The sequence below is a fragment of the Alexandromys fortis genome, unplaced genomic scaffold, assembly GCF_014885135.2.
Source record: "Alexandromys fortis isolate MF-2015 unplaced genomic scaffold, M_Fortis_MF-2015_v1.1 scaffold_58, whole genome shotgun sequence".
NCBI lineage: Eukaryota > Metazoa > Chordata > Mammalia > Rodentia > Cricetidae > Alexandromys > Alexandromys fortis.
In genome coordinates, this window is record NW_026067940.1 from 10,383,839 (window position 1) to 10,401,827 (window position 17,989).

Below are 17,989 nucleotides of genomic sequence, written 5' to 3' on the forward strand. Positions count from 1 at the left end.
CTGGAGAGATGGCTCAGAGGTTAAAGAGCATTGCCTGCTCTTCCAAAGGTCCTGAGTTCAATTCCCAGCAACCACATGGTGGCTCACAACCATCTGTAATGGGGTCTGCTGCCCTCTTCTGGCCTGCAGGCATACACACAGAATATTGTATACATAATAAATAAANAAAGAAAGAAAGAAAGAAAGAAAGAAATCTTAAAAAAAAAAGAAAAAAAAATTCCCCGGTAGTTTATGGCATTCATTTACCTAGCATAAATATAACTAGTTACTTATGATTTCATGCAAAGATTCTTCTGAACTCTGTGTAGGTTGGCAACATGAGGGCATCAAACTATATCAGTGCTGTTGAAGAAGATAATAATGATTCTTGGACATTGGAAAACTCTTAAAAGATGGCCCATTACTTGAGTGTTTGTCGCATAAGCCAAATATTGCAGCTTATGGGGTCTTAAGAATGAAAATTAATGCTGAGTAGAAGTGGCACATGCCTTTAATCCCAGCACTCCAGAGGCAGAGACAGGCTGATCTCTGAATTCCATGCCAACTGTCTACAGAGTAACTTCTGTTACACAGAAAAACCCTATATTGAAAAAAAAGTGCATTGTTTGCAGATGTGCTGAAGAAGCACCCAGGTATTTAAATTTAGTGCTAATTTTTGAGCCAATAACAAGTAACCTTTGATTTATTTGTGGCTAGCTGCATGGTGGCCAGCTAATTATTTATTATCTTAGAAACAGTTTTGGGTTTTGTTTTTGTTTTTCTTTGCTTTTTTGTTTTTTTTTTTTTTCATTTTTAAGTGATAATGCCTGCCTTATCATTACTTGTAAAGTTGAAGTGGAATGGTGTATGCATGTCTAAAACACTTCACACAAGCTGGAACTTATAGGAAATGACTGAGTGATAATGGGAGCAATGCTTTAGAGATTTGCATATTAAGATTACTTTTATGAGCTACAAAATAAAAGTGTGTTAAGTTTCCTCAGCATTTAATAAGATACAGATACATTCAATAAAGTACCATGGAATGCTGACATAAAATTTATAAAACATTCCATATTTTCTGCAAGTGAGAAAAAGGAGTTATGCACCAAATAGAAAACAGTGACCATAGAAGATGGGGTTGGATTAGCATTTGCATCTGGATAAGTCTGTTCTTTGTGTTTTAAAATTTACTTTTATTTTATTTGTGTGAGTGTTTTGTTTGCATGTTTGTAAATGCACAGCATGTGTGCATGATGCTTATGGAGGCCCAAGAGGTTGGTAAGTTCCTTGAACTCTGAGCCACCAGGGGAACCTGGGTTCTCTGCAAAAGCAACAGTTCTCTTAACTAATGAGTCATCTCTCCAGCCCAAAAAGTGAGCTTTAAATTTTTTATTTTTTTAAAAAGTAGTTTAAGGGCTGGGAATGTGGCTCAGTAATAAGTAGAACATGTCCCTAGCATGAATGGTAAAAGCCGAGATTCTAGCCTCAACAGAGCCAATAAATACATTAAAATCTTAGGAATGAAGTGGCAGGGTAACACCTTTAATCTCAGAAGCAGGACAATCTCCGACTTTAAGGCCATCCTGGTCTACAGAGTGAGTTCCAGGGTAGCCAGGACTACACAGAGAAACCCTGTCTCAAACAAACAAAAATCATAAGACCAAATTATGCACTTCTGTCATTCACAGATGAGTGACAGTCTGAGCTGCAAGTTTGGTTTGATTTGATGTCTTTAATTAGGTTACAGGGTCTCATGTTATACCCCAGACTGCCTTGTAATTTACTTTGTAATTCCGGTGTCCTTTAACTCAAATCATTCCTCCTGCCTCAGCCTCGTGAATGCTAGGATGACAAACATTTGCTAGCACCCATCTTAGATGGTTCCCCCCCACACACACACAGAGTTTCTCTGTAGCTTTGGAGCTTGTCCTGGAACTAACTCTTGTAGACCAGGCTGGTCTCGAACTCACAGATCCTCCTGCCTCTGCCTCCCGAGTACTGGGATTAAAGGCATGCACCACCACTGCCCAGCTTTAGATGGTTCTTTATACTCCAGAAGGACGAAACAGAAATATGGGTGAAGCTGGGCGGTGGTGGCGCCTGCCAGAACTCAGGAGGTAGAGATAGGCAGGTGGATCCAAGGCCAATCTGATCTACAGAGTGAGTTCTAGGATAGGCTCCAAAGCTACAGGGAAACCCTGTCTTGGGGGGGGGGGGGGGGGGGGAGAGAAAGAAAGAAAAAAATAAAAGGGGTGCAATGAACAGAAGGAAGGAGGGTGGGAGAGTTGGCACTTGGCCCCTAGTACCCAGTACTAAAAAAGATTAGCTGGTTTTTTCCTCCCCCAGGTTTATTTCTTCACCACATGCATACAGTATCATCTACTTGACCAGAACTGTGTGCTGTTTAATACTTTTTCATCTAACTACTAAACAGAAATGAAAATTTGAGCAGTGACCTTTAAATTGTCTACTCCAGTAGGGACCTTTTCAAAGCATTTATGAGTTTTGTTCTGTACTTATCTCCAGGGTACAGTGTCTCATTGAGGAAGAGAAAATTCACTAATCCACCCTTCTGTCTATCGTCCTTCATTCTTATCTTCCTTTTCTTTCTTCCTTCCTGGTTCCCTTCCTGTAATCCATCCATATTTTCCTATTTTTATTTTTTTAATCTGAGATTGTGAGAAAGTATTTAGGTATTTCTAATGTTTAATTTGTAGGTAAACAGGCCTGCCTGACACAGTATTGTGTCTCCGGACATCATGTCACCTATGGTATTTAATGTCTCAGAAGATCCCAGTCATGAGAAGGATCTGATGCTGGCACCCTCGTGTTCTGGTTCATTTAATTTATGTATATGAGTGCATGCATGATTGTGCACCTCTTTTGTGCCTGGTGCTTGCAGAAGCTAGAGGAGGGTGTCTCATCCCCGTGGGCTGAAGTTATAGGCAGTCGTAAGTTAGTATGTGGGTGCTTAGACTCTAACAGGCATCCTCTGGAGGAACAGCCAGGTACTCTTAACCACTAAGCCATCTCTTCAGCCCCCTTAATTGGGATTGTTTAAGACTGTGGGACATCTAAAGTTATTTATATTTTATGTTGTGGTACCAATATAATGTGATATTTGTGAACAAAATGGTTATGATTTAATAGTGATACGTTTGTGTGTCAAGTTGACAAGGGGTCACTTGTACCAGTTATTTTTTTGTCAACAAAACTTGAGATCTGCTGGAATACAGAGGTACTCAGGAAACTGAGAACTATGAGCTCAAGACTAACATGGTTTATATACACTTCCAAAACAAACCAAAATCATTATGGAAAGCTTTTATAAAATATCAAGAATGGGGCTGGCAAAATGGCTCAGTGGTCAAGAGCACTGACTGTTCTTCCAGAGGACCTGGGTTCAATTCCCACCATCCATATGGCAGCTTGCAGTTGTCTATAACTCCAGTTCCAGAGAATCTGACATCGTTATACCAATGCGCATGAAATAAAGTTTTATATATATAATCCTTTTTGCAATTTTATTCTATGAAAACTGTTGGTCGTTAAGTTGGTGGTTAGTAGTTCCTAGTAAAATGGCATGAAATCTGTTTTTCCTATTCCTTAAGAATATCTTGATATCAAGATTGTACTAATTTATTTTATTTGTTGAGTGACTATTTATATGGAGAGTCAAAAGAATGGTTGAAAAATGAAAGAGGCACAGAAAACAATGCAGTTGCAGTGTAATAAAAACAGCTGACTTAGCTCTTGAAAAGATGTGTTTAATTTACTTCCTCCGTTTCTCCTGTACTGAAACAGCTCCTGGGAGTTCCTCTGCTTTCTACTGCATTATTTTTTTTACTGCACATCCTCTGTAAACCTAAAGCTTTCTAGTTATCTGATAGATAAAACCCTTTTTCAAAATGTAGACATAGAGACATGTTTGTTTCAGTTGTGGAGTTGAAGCTTTCTAGTCCAATGTCTTTCTGATGGCAGACTACGTCATGCACATATAACTTTATTTCTTTACATATTATTTCTTTACATATAAATAAGTAAGTAAAAAAAAGATCATATTGATAGACTGGGGTTGCGTATAGTGGTATACATCCGTAATCTCAGATACAGAAGAATAAGACGTTTAAGGCAAGCAAGCCCAAGCTACATAATGAATTAAAAATCGTCCTGGGCTTTGTGTGAAACTGTCTCAACCCCCCCCCCATTGTTTAGTAGTAATGATGTCATTGATTGTGTTAACTCTAAGTGTACATATACACATAGAAATACACAGAAAAATCTAAGCTTTTTTGGTTTTGTCTTACAGGCTCTAGTAGCAAGTTTTAGAGCTAGTCCTTTGTTATAAATTAATTTTGTGTTGTTTCAAGTTTTTTCCTTGTGAATGCATTCATTTCTGCAAATAGGAGTAGATAAAAGCATAAATTTAGACGTATAGATGTATTAAAATTTAAAGAACATCTGGTATTAATAAGGAAGAAAGAAAACAAAAATGTTTGTGTTCTTTCATTAAATCTCCAGTTAGTGCCAAGCAGAGGATCTCTGCCCACATTTCATTGTTTTTCTGTTAAGAGGGAATAGAAAGATTTCTCAGTGGTTAAGAGGACCAGGATTCAGTTCCCACAACTACGTGATATTTACAGGTATCTGTAACTCCAGTTTCAGGGGTTCTGATGCATTTTTGACCACCTTGGGCACTAGGCATGCACATGGTACACGTACATACACACAAGTGAAACATTCATACACAGATAATTTTTTAAGCACTTGTTTATTTATATATTATGTATACAGTATTCTGCCTGCATGTATGCCTGCAGGCCAGAAGAAGACACCAGATCTCATTACAGATGGTTGTGAACCATCGCATTGTTGCTGGGAGTTGAACTCAGGACCTTTGGAAGAGCATTCAGTGCTCTTAACCACTGAGACATCTGTCTAGCCTTACACAAAAGTAAATACAAAAAGGGGAGAAATTAGGCCAGCTGGGTAGTTTGGCAGGGACTTTCCAAGCCTGAAAACCAGAGTTTTATCCCATGGACCCATGTGGTCAAATGAAAGAACCAATCCCCCAAGTTGTCGTCTGACTTACACACTCATGCTATAGTATTTTCTGTAGTGTGGCTCCAGGTAAGGGAATGAGGGAAAGACGGACACAGGATGGCTCTTGTGGAGAAGCGTCAGCGCCCTGTAGTTTAGCATCTTTGTATATGGTGGTAGACAGAGGCGTTACTATTACACAGTTTAATCAAGGGAGCAGGGCTTACAAGCTGAATCGAGGAGATGGGCATAGCTAATCTTAGTAGGAGTAGTCTCTGAAGGGGAGAGGTCTTCAAGCAGTAACTATCTAGGGGGAGTATACTGTGATGAACCTTCTCTGCAGATGGACCAGAGGAAGGCTTTGCTATTTTCTCCTGAGTATGAGGTTTTGGGCTCCTTGGCATGGCTATATCCATGTCAACAAACACACTTTCAGGCAGGACTTAACTTACTCAGGGCTTCCTATGGGTTTGCATACACCACATGATGCACGCAAAGTAAGTCAGTGGTTTTATTTTTTGTTTGTTTGTTTGTTTGTTTGTTTAAGCAATGTTACTGGGCATAGTGTGACACACTGTGGCAGAAGTAAGGAGATCTCAGAGTTCAAGGTCAATTAAAGCTACATAATAAGCTCTAGCCAGCTAGATCTGTGTAATGAAACCCTTTCTCAAAAATAAATAAACAAATAAATAAATGCTTTTTTTTGTTTTGCTTTGTGAGGGTGGGCCTGGCAGGACTAGGATGTGAGTGTGATTGGAGTGCATGTTGTGAAATTCCCAAATAGTCAATAAAAAAATGTTGTGTTGAAAAAGGCAATATTTAACTTAAGTGGCTTTAAAGGAGACTGTCTGCTAACAGAAAGTCCAGAGTCAGAGTGAGTGAAACCAAAGCACCATGAGCTTAGGGAAAATAGGAAAATTGGAGCTGTGGCTGAGGTAGGGTTGGTTAATGGCGTACAGTGAGGAGAAAATGTTCCTCCTGGAGACATGTGGAACAAGCAGCCCTGAATCACCTATTCAAGCATCAGGTTGACCCACGCATACAGATGAGGCAGCAGTTAGAAGACAGATGAGTGACTCCATGCTGCCAATGTCAGGAAATGCTTTGAATGGTAAATAGAAGCCTGGTCCTTCTAATTACGAATTAGGATTTTTCTTTAGTTAGATATTCGGTGATAGCTGTGGTACAGGATACTCAAGAGTGAAGAGCTATATGTACTATTAATTGTTTTTAAAAAGGTAGTCGGTGACAGAATCCTAGATGGTACAGCCTAGGCCTTTCTGTCCCTGAGCAGATGGCCTTGTAGCTCGCTCACTGTGGTGTTCTAAGACTACACTTAACACTTTGTGGTTTCTAGGGTATCTGATAACATTACAACTACTGAAGATACAATTCTGCATCAGAATGAAGGCAGCTTTTCCATGAATCTTAATCATTTTCACCAAATGCATTGTCACCTTCCATCACTGAAGAATATGCAAAGCAAAAAAACAAACCTAGTTTAGTTTGTTTGGGAATCATCATTTAAAATTATGCCTTTTCTTGGTTATATGTAAAATAACCAGAAAACGATTAAGTGTTTAATAGACAACGTAATAAAATTCTGTTTCAGAATTTAAGTGTCTAATGTTTGCAGCTTTGGTTTGTTAAAGGACAGCCCAGGAGACGCAGTTATTATATATTTGTTTTAATATTAAGTGTCACACAAGCATTCCTTCAGTTTGAGTGCACGACAAGGTTATCAGTCATAATCCAGGGACAAGGTGAGTGTAGAAGCTTGTAGGCAAATGTAGGTGTAATTGCAACACCTCTTAGTACTTGAAACATTTGTCAGTTGACCTTATTTAGTTCCATTACATAACAGTATTGCCTTTATTGAAGGCAGTGTTTCTTACTAAAGGAAATGCTGATCTCAGTGATCTCAAGAGTAAGAGGGAAAGGGCTCTTTTATAATTCAGAGCCTTTACTACTTTTTACAATTCACTTGGTCCTATTGCCTTTCATGTCCCAAGTATCTTATAAATTGTTACTAAACAGTGGCATTTTAAGAAAAATTATCTCTTTAATAGAATCTCACAAGGTATTCTGTGTAATAGCTTGTTTTAAATAGGTTGAAGAGGCTGGCTTTAACACAAGTGTCTCCTGTATTGAAAAATGGTTTGACATATTCTGCTGCTTAAATACCAAATGAATTCTGACATCTCTAATGAGATTATTAAAGTTAAGGATTTTTTTCTCTTGACAGCATCAACAAAGAAAGTATTATTGATGTGGAAGGCATTGTGAGAAAAGTAAATCAGAAAATTGGAAGCTGTACACAGCAAGACGTTGAGTTACATGTCCAGAAGGTAACTCATTTTATAATACAGTGTTGTGAGGACTGGAGATACAGCTTAGTATGCATGGTACTCTGGATTTGACCCCCAGCACCACATAAAAAGAGTAAGAGAGGAACAGATAAGATTATGTATAGATTTGAGTAATTCTTAGACTGTTTTATATCAGACGTGTATGTTTTTAATAATTGATGTAGGTGAGCATAGTTATATACCTTTAATCCCAACACTTGGGAGTCAGAAGTAGGGCAGAACTCTGAGTTTGAGACCAGCCTCTCCTATATAATGAGATAAAACAACAACAAATTTTAGAATTCTGAGATTATGGTCATTACTGAATCAGTTTGTGCTGGGCCACTCACTTAATAGGAGAGAACCAACTCCTGGTTTCCACTCATGTGGTATGAGCATATATGCTCATATATGTACACACATTCTTATTAATAAATGAATGAGTAATGTTTAAGTAATTTTCAAGACAAGGGATAGTTTCTTCCCTCCCTCAACCTTAAGGGATCTGAAGCCAGAAAGAGCACATATACAGAGACCCCTTCCCACAGAATGAAGGGGTGGAGTACTTAGGAACAGGCATAAGAAAGACAGGTTGGTAGATTCAGAGAGATCTGCACATCTGTACCCACTGATTTGGAAATGAAGAGTTAAATTTAATAGCAGTTAGTTATTGTGAAACTCTGAGATACGGAAAGTCTTGTATTTTTACTAAGCTAGCCTAACACATTACTTTGTTCTTTGTTGAGTCTAGTATAGCAGTTATTTATATTGACAAAAAAGGGTTTGTCTTTTCTAGCTGACATGTTTTCCAGTACTCTAATAAAGAAAACTTAATGACTAAAACATACTTGAATTTTTAATACATGGGAGGATCCTAGCTCAATAACAGAACTTATATCTAGTATTAAAAGTGTCCGTCATAATAAGCTTAGGAATTTACCGATAAGTTTTGCCATAATAATAATAATAAAGTATTTTACAAAGTATTAAATTATACCATAAACAATTGACTGTACTAAACTAATAGTTACTGCTTGTATATACTGCTTGTACTGCTTTGTGCTAAGTACTATGTGAACCTGAACCCAATGAAGGTGAGGGTCAATTTCCACTGGTTATAAAAGTCATAGCTTTTTGATTCTCCAGTTTGGGGTTTGAAGGTCAAGATTGTATTAACCAAAGGAAGCCTAAAACTTGTGTGTAGGGAACTATGATAGATATTCTTCCTTTGAGTGTTGCTATAGTAAAGCCTCTGACACTTTCTGAATGCCAGGTGTTGTCCACAAACTGAGAGAGTACAGCTTCCTTTTCTGAATTAATGAAGTAGAGGTGATTCCCCTTTGTGATTCACCAGACTTAGTAAATTCAGGTTGCAAGTGGTAAAGGTAATACATTTTGAGGGTGTTCAGAAATCACTATCATGTAAAATTAGCATGTGTGAGTATTGAGGTACTGGATAACGTAAAAGAGCATCCTCTGTGGCAGCTTCTGACCGGAACAGCAGGAAATGAGATGTGATGTTTGATGAAAGGAGACAGTTGATGGAGACAGCAAAGAATAAAGAAAGGAAGATGGGTGTAGCCTAGCTTGGCTGAAGTTGATCATAGTGGTAGCAGTGGCTGTGGTAGCACAGCAACACCTATGTTACTGCTTTGGTTCTTGTGGCAGACCCCATTTTAATTGAAGCTTTGAGATTGATTTCCCTAGTCACAGCTTTTGTTGATATAACTAGGCCTTGTTTATTACATTGGTGTGTACCTAGGGTTTATAAATATTTGTGTTATCTTAGTTGACTTCAAACAATCCATAGAGCCAACAGTGTTATCCCTGCTGGGTAGATTAAAAATGGATAATCATTTATTTCACCAAATGGTTTCAATTAAAGATGTATACAGGCATCGTTCCATGTAGATTATCTTTTAAACAGAAGATAACAGGTTTTGTTACTTAATATTTTTGGCAATTTCTCATTTTCAGATTTATGTGATCAGTTTGGCCGAACCTCGCCTGCCCTTGCAGCTGGATGATGCTGTTCGGCCTGAAGTGGAAGGTGAAGAGGTAAAGGTTATGCCACATGGGTCTAGATAAATTGTAACACTGGAAATCCAGTGCCCTCCTTGTACTAAGAGTACCTGTAAATTGACTTTAATTCCATTTTTATTTCAATTTACAGAGCTGAGGATATAACTCATTGGTAGAGGGTTTATCTACAGTTCAGGAGGCCTGGGTTTAATTAAATTACTTTTTTTATTTTAAGCATAATTTTATTGACTTCAGAAATTTCACATCATGTACCCCAATCCCATTCATTTTTCAGTCTCTCCATATCTGCCCTTCACCCTTGTATTCATCCTCCCCAAAGGAAAACTTAAAAAAAATTTAGCCCTATATAGTGGAGCACACCTTTAATCCCAGGCAGAAGCAGGTGTATCTCTGAGTTTGAGGCTAACCTATTATACAGAACACATTCCAGGACAGCCAGGTCTACACAGGGAAAGTCTGTCTTGAAAAAACAAAAACAAGGATCTGAAGAGATGACTCAGTGGTTAAGAACACTGCCTTCTCTTACAGAGGTCCTGAGTTCAATTTCCAGCAACCACAAGGTGGCCACAACCATCTGTAATGAGATCTGCCCTCCTCTGACCTGCAGGCATACATGCAGAGAAAACACTGTATACATAATAAGTTTTTAGAAAAAGAAAAAAAATTGTTTTTTGCCGGGCGGTGGTGGCGCACGGCTTTAATCCCAGCACTTGGGAGGCAGAGGCAGGCGGATCTCTGTGAGTTTGAGACCAGTCTGGACTATAGAGCTAGTTCCAGGATAGGCTCCAAAGCCACAGAGAAACCCTGTCTCGAAAATATATATATATATTTGTTTTGTTTTGTGTTTTGTTTTTTGAGACAGGGTTTCTCTATAGTTTGGAGCTTGCCCTGGAACTAGCTCTTGTAGACCAGGCTGGACTCGAACTCACAGAGATCTGCCTGCCTCTGCTTCCCGAGTGGTGAGATTAAAGGCAGGCGCTGCTGAAAAACCCTACTGAAACAGAAAATTTTTGTAAAAAGGAAGAGAGAGAGAGATTGATTTGACTTCAGGGACTCCCTGAAAGTCTTGGAGGACCAAAGTCTTGGGGGACTGTTGGTGGTCCCTAGAGCACACATTTAAAAACTGTTGCTCTGTGTTATTCTTCCTGTTGGGTGTTAGCCAGGGCTTGCAGGTTAAATCCAGGAAGTAGTAAGAGTTCAGGTGGGGAATTCTGGTACCCCAGTAGTGAGCAAGTTTGGAGAAGGGAAAGAAAGCAATAATATTTTTGTTCTTTCTCATTTTTACCATCTCTTTTTGTCTTTGTTGTTTTTGAGTAGGAGGGTGGGTGCATGTGTATATATGGATGCAGAAGTTCATAGTGGGTGTCTTCCATAATCACTCTTCACCTTATGCATTGAGATAGGGTATCTCACTTTGAACCCAGAGCTCACTGATTGAGCTTGTCTAGCTAGCTCATATGTAACAGCCATGGACAGTGAGGATTCAAAGTTCAGTATTCACCTTTATAACATAAGCTTTACCCACTGAGCCATCTCTAGTCTAAGTCTCCCTCCCCTTCATTCTCTTCTCTCCTTTGTTGATGTGTGTGGATGTTTAAGACAGAGCCTTACTATATAGTTTTGGCTAGCTTCAAAACCACAGAGATTCACCTGCCTCTGCTTCCCAAGTGCTGACATTAAAGGCATGCCTTACCATCCCCAGCATCATCTCTGCCTCTAACAGTAACTTTTCCCTGACATTCCTCTTACTGTGTTTATTCTCTTGACATAGTGATTTTCGTGTACAATATTAACATACACACCGCTCACTGAAAGGATACATAGCTTTTAAGAGTAGGGTATATGGTATCCATGTGTGTACTTCAAAATACTGGTTAAAATATGTCCCCCCCCCCTTTTTTTTCTTTTTTAGGAAGGAAGAGCTACTGTTAACCAGGATACACGATTAGACAACAGAGTCATTGATCTTAGGGTATGCCTCATTTGTTTGTTGATATGGTTATGCCAACACTGAGTTGGGTGGGAATGCCTTAAAGCTAATTGCATATGTATGAGTATCATGATACAAGACATAGTGTACCTCTCTAGCTGACCTTTTCCCCAGAAAGCTGCAAGGAGCAGGTAAGCACTAGTTCACAGGATGCTGACTTTTGTTTGTTCGAAAATAACAGATGATTATAATGCCAATGTTGGGGTGGCTCCCAGGTGATGTCTGTTTTGTGCAGACTTAGTAAGCAAGTGGAAATGCAATCATTAAATCACTACAAGGAGTAAAAGAAATTGTATACAATTTAGCACAACCAGGTAGAGACAGGAGTTGTTATTTTGAAGTCACTTTCGTGGTTTACACTGTAGTCTCATGGGACTTCTCTTTCCCTTTTGGTTTGGTTGCAAGTGAAAGAGTTCAGTGGTTTAATCACTGGTTTGTCATCTTTCTTTCTTAATGTTTGACCACATCTTCCTTCTTAAGTGTTCTGTCTTGTGCTCAGGTTCTTTGCTGCCCTAAGTTCTTTCTGACTTTGATTCTTCTGCAATTATGTATCCTTGTAATGTTTACTTAAGGCTTCTATTAGCTTTCTGTCTTCTTTTTTTTTTAACCTCCATTTTAACTTATGTTGGTTTTCCATGTATTTTGGCCATAAGAGTTGGATATATTGTGTTTACCCAAACTGTTTATTCAGTGTTGTTACTGGTTTATACTACAGTTTGGCCCAGAACAATTTTGTCTGTGGTGGTCTAATTTAAGTGCATTGTGCCCAGGGAGTTTTGCTAAGTGCCATGGCACAGCCTATGACCACAGCTATTTGAAAGACCAAGACAGGATCCCTGTAACACAGGATTTGGCCACACGTGGTTGTACACACCAGTAATCCCCATCATTCAAGAGGTTGTGGCAGGAAAGCTCAGTCAGCTTGGATTACATAGGCAATTAGAGGTCAACTGTAGCTACAGTAATGAGACTTTGGCTCAAAAGCAAACAAAAGAAAAAGCATTTGGAGGCCATCTTGGATGGAAAAGAAGGGTGGGAAGATTTTCATATTAACATTCAAATGATTTTTCTTGAAAAGTTGGAGAGCTTAGCAGTATTGGGGTCATTCTGGCCAAATAAAGTACTAGGTGGACTATATGCCCCTTGTGTTATCCTATACTTATTTCATTCTTATTATTTTTCTGATTCTTATAAACACCTTTTTTTTTATGTGAAAGTGGTCTGCATATGCATATGTGCATAGTCCTGTGTATGGAGGTACATGTATAAAAGTGTGTGTATGCACGTACATCTTTATTTTGGGATCCAAGGTGGTTTCCGAGGTCTTTTTCCGCTCTTTATATTGAGGTAGGGTCTTGTACTGAACCCAGAGTTCAGTGTTTGGGGCTAGTCTGCCTAACCAGCGTGTTCCAGGTTCCTGTGTTGAAACCTCCGTAGTGCTGTGATTATAAGCAGGTCACCACACCGCTTGCCTTTTTATGTGGGTACTAGTGATCTAAACCCTTGTCCTCACATTTGCATGGGCCATCTTAAGTATTTTGTGGAGGGTCAGGGGAGGGTAGGCATGTGCCATGGTGCACGCATGGAAGTCAGAGGACAACTTATGAGAGTTGGTTCTTTCCTTAAACCATGTGGTTTCCAGGGATCAAACAAATCATTAGGCTTAGCAGCAAGCATCTCTTCTGACTGAGCCATCTCACCAGCCCCTAGTATTTTATTTATTTTCTTGAGATAAGGCCTCATGTATCTAAGCTATCATTAACTCTCTTTGTAGTTGAAGAAAACTTGAGCTTCTGATCCTATTGCCTTTACTTCTCAAGTTCTGATATCCTAGAGAAACACTCTCAGATCCAGTTATGCCGGGGATTGAACCTAAGGCCTCATACATGTTAGGTGAGCACTCTACTCACTTAGCAAGATCCCTAGCCTAAATATGTTATACTTTGCCGGGCGGTGGTGGCGCACACCTTTAATCCCAGCACTCAGGAGGCAGAGGCAGGCGGATCTCTGTGAGTTCGAGGCCAGCCTGATATACAGAGCAGTTCCAGGACAGGCTCCAAAAAAGCTACAGAGAAACCCTGTCTCAAAAAACAATAGCTCAACGTCATGCTGGGTGGTGGTAACACAAACTTTAAACTCAAAGGCAGGGTAATCCTCTGAATTTGAGGCCAATCTGGTATACAGAGCAAGTTCCAGGATGGCCAGGGCTACACAGACAAACCCTGTCTCGAAAAACGTAAATAAGCAAATGAATGGCTTGACTTCTATGGTAACCTGGTAAACCAAGGGAGATAGGACTGCCCTAAGACCTCATCAAAAGTCTTATCTCTTAAAAACACTCAGTTTTTTGAAGCAGGTAACTGCTATATATTCCTGTGTTTGTCTCTATGAAATTGGTAATATGAGCATAAAAAGCTTTAGCACAGTGATCAATTAGAAAAATACATTGTGGGCTGGAGAGACGGCCCAATGGATAAGAGTGCTGACTATTCTTCCAGAGGGCCCCATTTAGGTCCAAGCACCCATATGGCACGTCACAACTGTCTGTAACTCCCAGTTTCGAGGGATCTGTTATCCTTTTGGAACCTCAAAGAGCCTTAGGTGAATGGGGTGTTAGATAAACATGCAGGCAAACACCTGGCGGTCGTGGCACACCTGGGAGACAGAGGCAGGTGATTTCCAGGCTAGCCTGGTCTACAGAGTGAGTTGCAGGACAGGCTCCAAAGCTACACAGAGAAACCCTGTCTCAAAAAAACGAAAAACAGACAAAAAAGATGCAGGCAAAGCGCCCATTCACATAAAATAATAGTTTTTTAAAATTAAATGAATTGTAATGTTAAACCAACTAACATATATTCTTTTTGCTTGTTTATGGAGACAGGGTTTCTCTGTGTGACAGTTCTGACTGCCCTGGAACACACTTTGTAGACCAGGCTGGCCTTAATTCAAGGAGATCTGCCTGCCTTTGCCTCCCAAGTGCTGGGATTAAAGGCGTGCACTACCACCACCCAGCTCCCGACATATATTCTTAATTCCGGAAATCTACTAAGTAAGCAATGTATCCCCAAGAGTAAAAATAAGTATTTACTATCTTGATGACTTTTATCTGTTCCTAAGAGGATAGTATCAAAGAGTGATTCTGACTTAAGTGTAACCCTTCCAAAAGTCTCCCAAATACCCTGCCGTCCTTAGAGAGTGGATTGACCGTCACAGTGACCCATTGAAGGAGCTAGGTGAGTAAAATAAAGTCATTTAACTTAGACTTTTCTGAGAATACAAATGACTAACATTTTAACATTCTTGGGGTATCAAGATGGCTCAGTGGTGTGGGTAACTGCCACCAAGCATAGTGACCTAATATTAGTCTCAGAAACCCACATGATCGAAGGAGACAATCAACTTTTGAAAGTCTATACTTGCCTTCCCATACACATATAAAATAAATAAATGGACAGGTGGCTCAGTGGTCAAGAACAGGCTTGTAGTGTGGTTTCCCAGCACCCTATGATGGCTTAGAACTGTCTGTAAGTCCAATTTCGAGGGATCCAACATTCCCGTTTTCCTCTCTGGGCACGTCAACCACATAATATACAGACATACATGCAAACAAAATGCACATACACATAATTTTTTCATTAAAAAATTAAATACATTTATTGGGGGGAAGAAGGGGAGAGTTCTTGCCTTTCTTATCAAGGATCCAGTTTTGTTTCCAAGCACTCTCTTGGAAGCTTACTTGTCTGCAACTCCAGTTTCAGAGTATCCAATAATGATGTCTCTGTCTTCAGGGTAGCTGGCGTGCACATGGTGCACAAAAATATAGGTAGACAAAACACTTATATACATAGAACAATCTAGAAAAAAATTTTAAGTCATTAACAAAACTATGGAATCCTGAAACACTTATACAGTAATTAGTTTATAATCAAGTGTCTGTCTGCTCCTTGTCTGCTTAAATACTTTTTTAAGTAGAAAATGAAAATATATATTTCTAATACATTTTTACTCCATTGTAATACAAAAGATTTTCTTGGCAATATAGTTTACATGCCAACATATTGGAATTTATGGCATTTCAGTTTTATAATGTTTTTCTAAAACTGGAGATATACAGTGGTTTCTGGTTGTTAAACAGATGCATGTCTTATATTTTAATAGTTATGTGATATAACTTGAAAATTAAATTTATATGTCTTTGGATGCTGCGGCTGCTAAGGATGTGCCATTTAAGGTGTGATTTAAAGGGAAATAATAGTAATACAAGTGAAATCCTCCATGACAGCAGTGAATAGAGGCAGAAACAAATTGAAGTAATGCTGATTTTTGTGAGCAGCAGACGACAGGGAATGCTCTGAGAATCATAGATTGGTGATTGTCATAGCTGATGGCATTTTAAAAAAACGATTTGGGTGGCCTGAGGTAGTCCAGGGAGTCTGGGTGTGGTAACTGTTTGCCTGAATCAGTGCTTTAGGGATGCTGGACACTGTTGTGTTGCAAACCACCCAGTCTCAGTCTGCAGCACCTTTATCTTACACTACAGTGCCTATGTGCTGGAGAGTCTTGGCTGAGATTTAGCCTGAATGCTGCCAAACTTTCCTTATGTAGTAATATAATTGCAGTTTTGCGGTGATTCCAGTTTTTTATTACAGAGGTTACTTGTACTTAATTATAAATTCTACATCAATCTGATTTAAGAAAAAGAAGAAGAGTAGCTCATTTGGAATGAAGAGAGGGTAATTTTAAACATAACTTTCTATCCAGGTTTTTTTTTTAAGAGATTTAGCAGAGTTTCACACATACACACCCTGCTTGGCATTTTTTTTTTAATCTATTTATTTATTATGTATACAGTATTCTCGGTATTCTGCCTGCATGTATGCTTGCAGGCCAGAAGAGGGCACCAGATCTCATTACAGATGGCTGTGAGCCACCATGTGGTTGCTGGGAACTGAACTCAGGACCTTCGGAAGGGCAGGCAGTGCTCTTAACCACTGAGCCATCTCTTCAGCCCTCTATCCAGTTTATATAACAAGCGGATCTTTGTGAGTTCGAGGCCAGCCTAGTCTACAAGAGCTAGTTTCAGGATAGGCTCCAAAGCTACAGAGAAACACTGTTTCCAAAAAAAAGGGGGGGGGGGCTCAGTACCATTAATAGTTTCACTGTAAACTTGGGCTTATTTGATTTTTTTTTTTTTTAATCTCCCTCCCAACGCTAAGATTCTTCCCATGAACCTGTCCCTCTTCTAAAAGATACAATGTCATTTTCTAGTAATGTAACCTCGGGGAAACTAATTCTGTAAGTAGAGTCTTGCTTTTTTTTTTTTCTTTTATTTTTACCTTGTCAGATAACTGCTGAGTTATCTCCAGCTCCTAAAATTGGTATATATTTTAAAAGAGTTGACAGAAAATAAGCTAAAATGACTCGGTTTGACCAAAAGACAAAAGCTCCCTTTTCTGTTGCTTAGACTTTAGTTTCTCCACCTTGTCCTCTAATGCCATACGAATTCTTTGTGAAGGAAGAGCTGTTGCTGAATCATGATTCTGCAGTAGACTAGAAGTTTCTCAGGTTTTGTGTTAGTCTGTTGAGCACAGTTCCCCTGAGAACAGTTTTTCTTGAGGTAAGTTTCCATGCACAGGTATTCAAGCTTTTTGCAGTAGCTTTATGTCCTGAGTACAGTGATAACTGGCATGCACTCAGTACAAGTGTGTTTCTAAGAATGTTGTCAGCATTACAAATAGCCAAAATAATCAAGGCTTTCCTTTGAAGCTTTCTCCTACTTGATTTTCAAGAACACCTTATGTTTATAAATTCTGATTAACTTTTCTCACCAACCTCATTCTTGATTTCAGCAGTCCTCATCCCGTGGTCCCTCACATTCCTCCTGCCTCAGCCTCCTAAGAGCTGGTGTTGCAGGTATGCACTGGTATAGTTATTTCAAACTATTTAAAAAGTAGAATCTGCCAGAGAATATTCTCTAGAGAACCAGATAGAAGTTGGGACATGCTAGAATTATTTATTGTCTGAGTAATTGTGTTCAGTTTCTTGTTTTTGTTTTCCGAGATTACAAAATTTATAAATAATAAATATGCACACAAAAGATGTCACAGCATCCGGGCTGGAGAGATGGCTCAGAGGGTAAGAGCACTGACTGCTCTTCCAGAGGTCCTCAGTTCAATTCCCAGCAACTACATGGTGGCTCACAGCCATCTATAATGAGATCTGGCACCCTCTTCTGGCATGCAAGCATACATGGAAGGAATGTTGTATACATAATAAATAAATCTTTAAAAAAAAAAGTCACAGCATCCAATTTCTAACACAAACATTATTGTATACAAAGGGAGAGGCAGACACAGCACAACAATAAATGTATTAACACTTAATTTCCAGCTATCCAGGGTATTATATGCCTGTATTCTCAGCCCAGAAAGGTTAGGAAAGGAAATGTCATATGACCAAGTTCATCCTGAAGTTACATATTGAGATTTACTTTTTTTTTTTTTATTAAAAATTTCCGCCTCCTCCCTGCTTCCCTTTTTCCTCCCCCCCTCCACTCCCCATGCCCCACTCCCCTCCCCCCCCCCTC

General features: G+C 39.2%; 1 protein-coding gene across 1 annotated transcript in view; it reads left to right on the top strand.

Annotated features, from left to right (window-relative positions):
- The window catches only part of Dars1 (aspartyl-tRNA synthetase 1), a 61,433-nt gene that overhangs the window by 25,619 nt on the left and 17,825 nt on the right, over positions 1-17,989 (top strand). The window contains exons 5-7 of the mRNA XM_050147709.1: positions 7,268-7,370; positions 9,348-9,428; positions 11,326-11,385. Of these exons, the coding sequence (XP_050003666.1) occupies positions 7,268-7,370; positions 9,348-9,428; positions 11,326-11,385 (244 nt within the window). The remainder of the gene's footprint in view (positions 1-7,267; positions 7,371-9,347; positions 9,429-11,325; positions 11,386-17,989) is intronic.